The sequence below is a fragment of the Ctenopharyngodon idella genome, chromosome 12 (assembly GCF_019924925.1).
Source record: "Ctenopharyngodon idella isolate HZGC_01 chromosome 12, HZGC01, whole genome shotgun sequence".
Taxonomy (NCBI): Eukaryota; Metazoa; Chordata; class Actinopteri; order Cypriniformes; family Xenocyprididae; genus Ctenopharyngodon; species Ctenopharyngodon idella.
The window spans coordinates 17142477-17150705 of NC_067231.1; the positions used below are offsets into that span (position 1 = coordinate 17142477).

Sequence of the window (8229 nt, forward strand, 5' to 3'; positions counted from 1 at the left end):
CAGTTTTTACTTCATTCGGTCATATGTCAGTAATTGCCCCTTGTCAGCACAATGAATGTGCATATTAGTCTTCTCGTTGTTATCTGCTAAATGGCATCTCAGTAACTTGGCCATCAGTAAGTACTGAACAGAGTGTCTGTGTGTGAGAACAGCAAAGTCTTGCATATCAGATGTCTAAAACTGGGCCGTCTGGAGTCAAAAAAAAGAGAGAGAGTGAATCTAAGTGTATGGTTAAATATAACGGGGAATACATTTTAAATGTGCTTATAATGTATATTTTGCTATTGTGTTAATAAACAGATATACATATACAGCCTCTAATAAAGAATAGTAGGATAAATATAGTTTATTCTGTACAAATAAAGACCCTTTTTTTAAAGTGTGTTAATTATCTGGAGGGTTCGGTGATGTCAAATAGGTCTCACTAAATATGTGGTTAAATATTAATGCTTTTTGTGAAACTGAAGCCTCTGCTGTACTTGAATTACAGGTAGCATTTTACAGTGTCTTAGACACAACTGCTGACCAAGAAAGTTTAGTGTAAATATATAAATATTCATAACACATCGTTTTGCTTTTTTAACATAGCAACCCTTTATCAAGCCTTGTTCTAAGGTCACTACTTATTTTTACCATTATTTACTTTGGATACGTGACTTGAAAGGTTTTACAGTAATCCTTGTTGCAATATCAGTTATGTTGCACTTTAACCCACAATGTTTGTGCATTTTATTTGTGGCAATTAAAGCTATCGTTGAGGTTTGATTTTAACCGTGGAGCTCTGCATATCTGCAAAGGGCAATAAAGAAGGATGACATAATTTATGTCCTTTGTAGATAGAAAATCGGTGCGTCTAAATCTAATCCTATTTAGTGCTGCAGTCATGTATTCTTTGGATCTTATTATTGAATGTATTGTTTTGTTTACACAAAGGTTGTCATACATTCAGGCAGTTTATCGCCTATTTTATAGATATATTGTCAACATGAAGAACAATGTGGACTTAAAAAGATTGCATTATCTAATACATTACATATAATAATTTCAATTATAAAAATTGAAATTGAAGAAGCCAAATCTCTCTGAACACTAAGCTCCAAAAACCATCCATAATTAAGCTTTTTTATATCACTGATCTCTTAAAGCTCCCGATGTTAATTAAAAAAAAAAACCTGCGTTTCCCACAAAATACTCTTTTTCTGTCTATTTAATTCTGATTTATTATTGTTCTTATTGAGAAATCTCACAGAGGTGGTAGATTATGTGAATATAAATCCCCTTTTTAAATCGTCTTTACAGCCAAAGATCCAAAGCTTATCTATTACGAGTCAAGATTCAAGGCTTTGTGAATTCCATAGTGGCTTCTGTAACAAAATCTGAATTGAATTTTCCAAAATTTAATTTGAAACATCCTCCTTCCATTCCTGATGGATCCTGAGCATAATTACCATGATTTTTTCACTTTTTTTGTGAAGTTTGCCTAACATTGATAACTGCTGCCTTTACTATTCAACTACATGATTTTTGGCTGTCATTCAAAAAAGAGAGAGGGAAACAGTGGATACTCAAAAAGGGAAAGACAATCTCAGTCACGCTCTTTTTCCTTTATGTACAGCTTCGTGAACACAACCACACATACACGTGCATACAGCCACACACACAAGTCTGTGTTGGGAAACTGGAGCCTGGTGTTGCAAAGTCTGCCAGTGCTCGCTACAAAGCCTCAATGTGCATTAAGAATGAATAGGTCTTCAGTTTCATGGCCTTCACTCTGAGTAAACACCTGAGTGGTCAGGGGCTCTTTATACCAGTGATTATCAACCATCTGTGTCTCACATGGCTTTTTATGTCCTCAATTACCCATTCACAGACATTGGCATCTTATTACCAAAGTTCTCGGCATAGTTAAAAGCAATACCGGGATACATGGTTTACCTGCACGCATTTTACGAGATTAAAATCCTGAGTGCATGAATTCAGTTGAACATGATCATGATAATGATCATTTTACACAATGCCTTATTCTTATATCTGTATACAATATTTAACATCATGATATTTTATGACACTACAATGTTGTCCAAACCATATAACATATATATAATAGTGTTTCAGATATATATATATATATATATATATATATATATATATATATATATATATATATATATATATATATAATATTAAAAAAAAATTGTGTTTTAAGATCCCAGACACCCTTCCAGACAGTGCGGAAACTGTTGGTAACCTGAAAGAGGCATTAAGCACATGTTGCATGTGTTGTGTGTAACCAATGCATGATTCACTCTTTCCCTTGGTTTTACAACCTCTGGAAAAGCAAGTATGCAGGAACCACCCAAGTTCATGCTATACTGATTTAGACGTAACTGTTTACTTAAAAGGAAGCTTGATTTAGTCATCTCCTTTTTAAAGTGGTGGTGAGGGGGTCCAGAGGCATGGAAAACATCTGGGCTAAATAATGAACTCCATTATCCAACAGCAAGATGAATACAATACAAATGTATCACATTTACAATACTGAGGACTGTTGTTCACTCATAGATAATCTCAGTTGCTCCTGCTGCTCTTTTGGTATGAAAATGCCTCAACCCCCCTCAGCAACAGTCTGTCTTCTCATCCCTTCAATATCCAACAGACCTGGGACAAGGCCAGAGACAGGTGGCCTGGAGCTAAGGCAGTCATGCATTGAGAGGCTAGCTAGGAGCTTGAGTAGGCCTTGATAAACAAGGCAGGATCTGGTTGTCAGCATCATTACTTTTAGTGCCATTGTTATTACTGACTTTTTGTAGTCTTATTAATCTTTACCATAGACCTATGGGTTTGTTTTCCATTGTTTTGGTTGTTGAATGATAACAAAAGCACACGCTGTATGTGCCTCAAATGACCATTTGAAAAAATATTACTCGTCTCAAATATATTGTTAAGAGCTTGTAAAACCCATGAAGGTGGAACATCTTGATAGAAAGGCCACTGTAAAACGCAACAAGGATGATAACTGTAAAGTTTTAGTAATTGTTCTAAAACTATTAGAATAGGGAACAACACAGAGGAACAAAATCATTGGAATCACTTTCATAACTTTTTTTCTTGCTGATGAACGGTAAAAACATTGACTTACAATAGACAGAAGGTTATTGTTTACTGGTGGGGACACTATAGTTTATATATATCATTATAGTTATTGTTCATAGTGTGAATGGGGCTTAATTGTGCATAGTTACACTTAAGTTGTACTACTTTTCTTTGATTACACATTTAAAGCACTTTTAAAGTTCTGTGAATCTAAAAATGCTCATGAATTGCACAATGTGTGCATAAACTACAGCCCGACACCATAGTTAAGCTTTAATGCATACGTTTTCTCTTATGTGTGAAGATGCATTGTAATAGGCCCACACTAATTTGAATTTATTTTACATCAAATTTGTTATGTAATTGAAAAAAAAAAAAAAAAAAACATTTAACCAGCAGATTAACACTATAATTATGGCCCCCTAAGGGTGGAATTCACAACGACTCAGGTGATTCCCTATTTCATCTCTAAGTTAAATGGCATTTACGACCGGGAAAATTCTACAGTGTGTGACCAGGGAGTGACGCATTGCAGGTACAAACGAACCAATCAGAGTCATCCGCACAACCGAAACGCGTACAGTATTCTTCCGCCGTCAGCTAGTCCCGCCTGTACTTTTGCGTCAATATCTGCAGAGAGCACAATAAAAGACTATTTTATTTATGAAGAATGACATATATCACTTTTAATCAAGCTTTGTTTTTTTCCGTGGACAATTATTACGGCATTTCCGATGCGCCCCTAGCCAGAATGCAGTGCGTTTGGCGGATAAATACAGGAAGATGGGAGGTGTTTATGTACGACCGTTGAGGCGGGTCTATACCAATATTCCGACCACCATTTGTGAATCTTTCACGGAGACGGAGGGAGACTGACAGAGAAAAAGAGAAAATGGTGAGTGCACACCGATATTTCTAATGAATGATGGATATACGTTGATGAAAAGATATGTACTATTTACATATATTTGTGCGGAAGTAAGGAAAACAAGAAATAGAAAAATAATATTTTTCAGGCGTTTACAGAAATGTGCCGCCAAATTTACGACCACAGCGGATGGACTGAATGAAGGAATATACGCGCCGCTCCACATTCTTCGGTTTTTGATGTATTTTTTGACATATTTCGCTTCGAGTTTTTAATTATCACAGACTAAACCTAAGAAACTCCGTGAAGGAAGTAACGTATTACTAACTTCAGGGGTGTGCTTGAGCCCCTTCACTTTCAGTTTCAAGTTATTACGAAACTTGGTAATAGGGTTCAGTAAGTCACGGTTTAAACAACGTTTAACATAATTTGCTTATTTTATTTACGTTCTGGGTTTGAACCAAAAGTATCCATGTTGGTTTAGTTGTTAAGTTGACTGGGCAGCATCACATGTGGTCTGCAGCCCGGCTATGACGGGATGCGTTAAGAAAAGTAGCCGGTTAAACAAACAAACAAAAAAAAAACTTATGTATTGTGCTTTTTTTTGCATAAAGTCGTGGAGGATTTATGTATTCTAATTCTTGAGCCATCTTAAGGATCTTAATGTTAAGCATCATCACACGTTTTGCTCATATATCCATTTAGTTTCATGCATTGTTACAACGTAGTGATCAGTTTCGCTCGTTGAGATAGCCTGCAGTAGTCTTACTGGGTTACTCGAGCATTATATCACAGGACTACTACAACACTAAAAAGGTTAAATTACTATCTAAAATGACTGTCTATAGTGCCACGAGGGAGTAGTTCACCAAATACAATGAATCAGGTGGGTGGATGAACTGCTGTTGTTAGGAGTGTCTTAAATACCGTCGCTATGTTGAGACTTTATTCTCTTGAGTTGGTGTCGTAACATTTAGCTGGGAGGGAATCTGAGGTCTTTGTTCGGTCTCACACGGGTTGCTAGACATTGATGTCAGAGTACCAAAACACTACGAATTCGTAGTGATTTATGATTTATTAATATGGTTGTTTGCATCTCTTCCCTTCCCTAGGCCGATCAACTCACAGAGGAGCAAATAGCCGGTAAGGTGCTTTACTTGATATGCTTACACGCCCCTTCAGAGTTTCTGCATTGGCTTGTGGCGTTTTGAAATAGCCTGGCTGTTCTAGTTTGCTATAATTTGCCTTTTAAGGTGGTATCTTAGTCAAATCTGTGGGCATGGATGAGTTATCGCCTCCTTCAATGTGCAGACTCATAAATGTTGCTGTTTCTATTTTTTAAAAAAAGTGAGCCTAAACAATAACAGATACTGTACAATAAAGAGATAGAGAGAAATAAGAGAGCCTAATGCATTTCCTTAAGCTTTAGTATTATTTTGCGTGTTTATAGTAAAAAATTTGAAATGGGCCAGTTCTGTGTAACAGAGGAAAGCTGGTCGTGCATCTGTAATGTCTGATGTCATATCAAAGGAAGTATCAAATAGTCTTATCAGCTCTACTCAATGAACATTGTTGGCACAGAGGGGAGTTTTGTATTGCCCTTTAGTGTTCAGACCGCTGGGCAAATGCATGCACTGGTCTCACTTGTCACTATAGTTTTAGTTTTATCCCGACTATGCCTGCAAGGATCAATTCTCCTCATTTAAACTTAACAGTGACAGTGCTGACTCTTGCTGGACCTTAAATGTTATCTTTAGAAATTGAGTCTAGATGGTACTTGAGGCCATCTTGTTTTGCATGTCTGTGCATTTAACTACTGGTGATTGGCAGGTCTGGTTAAACTTAAAGGCCTTACCATTAGTACTAGTGGTCAGTTGTTGCCATGGCTCTGGGGTGTTTGTGTGTCTTCCATGTCACCCTGTCATCCTAATCCTTTATCTATGAAGGCGTTTGTTGTTCCTGGTCTTGTATATAGACAATTATGTAATAAATTCTACTTTTAGCTTTGGGAACTTGTTTTAAAGTTTGAATTTGTCCTTTTCTAATAGCATATCAGACAAATTGCATATAGGATCTACAAAAGGATCTACTTAAGCTATGTGGAATCATAATGCCCACAAGTAATTATTTAAAAAGCTTGACATGGAGTAGAAGTACTTCACCTGTTCCTTTTGTTTTTTGCTCAAGTGGAAAAGTGACATGTTTATAGAAATGTGACTGATTTTGTCTCTACTGTTCATTCTCACAGAGTTCAAAGAGGCGTTCTCGCTATTTGACAAAGATGGGGATGGTACCATCACCACGAAAGAGCTGGGCACTGTTATGCGCTCTCTTGGCCAGAACCCTACAGAGGCAGAGCTGCAGGATATGATCAATGAGGTGGATGCAGATGGTGAGAACACATTTTTGCTGCTACATTAGCCATCAGCATGATGTTAACTCTTGTGAGTAGGGTCAGATTTGCATATGACTTGAAACCATTTCCCTGAAGTGTTTTATCACGATTAAAACATTATCTTCACTTATAGTGCTGTTACTTAACTGCCTGTGTACTTTGCCCTTTAATCAGGAAATGGAACAATAGACTTTCCCGAGTTCCTGACGATGATGGCAAGAAAGATGAAGGACACCGACAGCGAGGAGGAGATCAGAGAAGCTTTCCGTGTCTTTGATAAGGTAAGGCTTCTGAAGAACTGTTGAATTCATTTAACCTGCTATTAAGGCATTGCTGGTAACATTCCTAGGTGTAAAATAATTTGGATGGATCGTTGTTCACTGGTCTTTGTCAGGATGGGAATGGATATATCAGTGCTGCTGAGCTGCGCCATGTGATGACAAACTTGGGGGAGAAATTAACAGATGAGGAGGTGGATGAAATGATTAGAGAAGCAGACATTGATGGAGATGGTCAGGTCAATTATGAAGGTGAGTGTTGTAATTCACATAATCTGTGTCCGTTTTGAATTGCACTTGGTTTGGAGTTTTGTTTGTTTGCAGTGACTCTTAAAACTTCCCCTTTTGTCTTTCTTTGCAGAATTTGTACAGATGATGACAGCGAAGTAAAGGCCTTGTACAGAATTTCTTGTATAAAATTATCTGCCTTTTCTTGTTTTTAATTTCTGTAAAATGTTTAATTTTAATTTTCCCCCATCCTCTCCTGCTGTCCAAAGGATTTGCATGTATACTATAAGATTTGAGTGCTCATGCCTTCCCCCAACTCCTAGACATTGTAAACAATCTGTTAGAGGGAGCAGTTATGGGACCAGGTGATACATATAGGCACAGATATTGACTACGCACAGGCCCCTTTCCCCTTCTGTTGCTCTGTCTGCCTGCCCACCTGACGAGCGGTGACATCAAGGGTCCAGCTGACTGACAGTGTGGCGTCATTTCAACAATTTTGGCATGACTCTTTTTTTTTTTTTTTTTTTTTTTTCCTCTTGATTTTATGTGGAGGTGCAACTCTGAATGGACAATGGACTGCGTATAAATAGAAATGGGGAAAGTCCTCAGCTTTGCACTATTGCAACATCATTGAATTCAATACTAACGGGTTTATCGCCAGGTACTCATACACTCTAATCTTTTTGTATTTGTTCTGTTCTTACTATGCTTTTTAATTAGTCACTTTTCTTTTGTAACTGCTTATGGCACAGCCATGCCTCAGAATCCATTCCAAGTTGTATATTTGTTTTCCAATAAAATTAACAATTTACCCAAAAACTGCTTCCCCTGCCTTTTATTTCAAATTATTGCTTGGTTGTAATCAAAAAGGGAGAATTTGTCATTATTTTGGATAAGCATTAGCTAACAAGGTATGTTGCTGTTATTAAACTGCATCTACAATGTTAGTCCACTCTCCAGTAACATGATGTTGGTTTTACCCACTTATCTTATCATTGCTACAAACTTTAGAGTGATATTGTGATCATATTTAGTGTAATTACCCTGTAATTATACACTTTTTATGACTTGATTAGTCAAGATGTCTTGCATAATTTTGAATTCACATTACAATTTCTGTTTAAATTGTTTGGAAATAACTTTCCTGGCCATTGCTCTGCTGTTTACAGGATTGAAAATAACAGACTTCAAACCATTTATGAATGAAATATTCACACTGAAGTTGCTTAGTCTACTGTTAATATGCTGGCTATTTAAAAAGCTAAATATCAGTTTTGCAAAACAAACAAACAAAAAAATGCTCTAGGACTTCTGGTCAGGCCTGTATCAGGCTAGTTCTGTTCCTGCTCAAAGGGTCCTTATTA

At 36.9% G+C, this 8229-nt stretch overlaps 1 protein-coding gene across 1 annotated transcript; it reads left to right on the forward strand.

Moving 5' to 3' along the window:
* Positions 1 to 3856: 3856 nt before the first annotated feature.
* calm2b (calmodulin 2b, (phosphorylase kinase, delta)) lies at positions 3857 to 7684 on the forward strand. Its single transcript, XM_051914920.1, has 6 exons — positions 3857 to 3988; positions 5074 to 5104; positions 6210 to 6353; positions 6531 to 6637; positions 6751 to 6886; positions 6996 to 7684. The coding sequence occupies exons 1-6, from the start codon at positions 3986 to 3988 to the stop codon at positions 7022 to 7024; spliced, it is 450 nt and encodes a 149-aa protein (XP_051770880.1). The 5' UTR covers positions 3857 to 3985; the 3' UTR covers positions 7025 to 7684.
* Positions 7685 to 8229: the final 545 nt, after the last annotated feature.

What these genes read in the sequence shown, in the direction of transcription:
- calm2b (XM_051914920.1), top strand. An exon ending in CACAGAGGAGCAAATAGCCG is followed by an intron (nt 5,105 to 6,209) that starts GTAAGGTGCTTT and finishes TCATTCTCACAG; the next exon opens with AGTTCAAAGAGGCGTTCTCG. An exon ending in CAATGAGGTGGATGCAGATG is followed by an intron (nt 6,354 to 6,530) that starts GTGAGAACACAT and finishes CCCTTTAATCAG; the next exon opens with GAAATGGAACAATAGACTTT.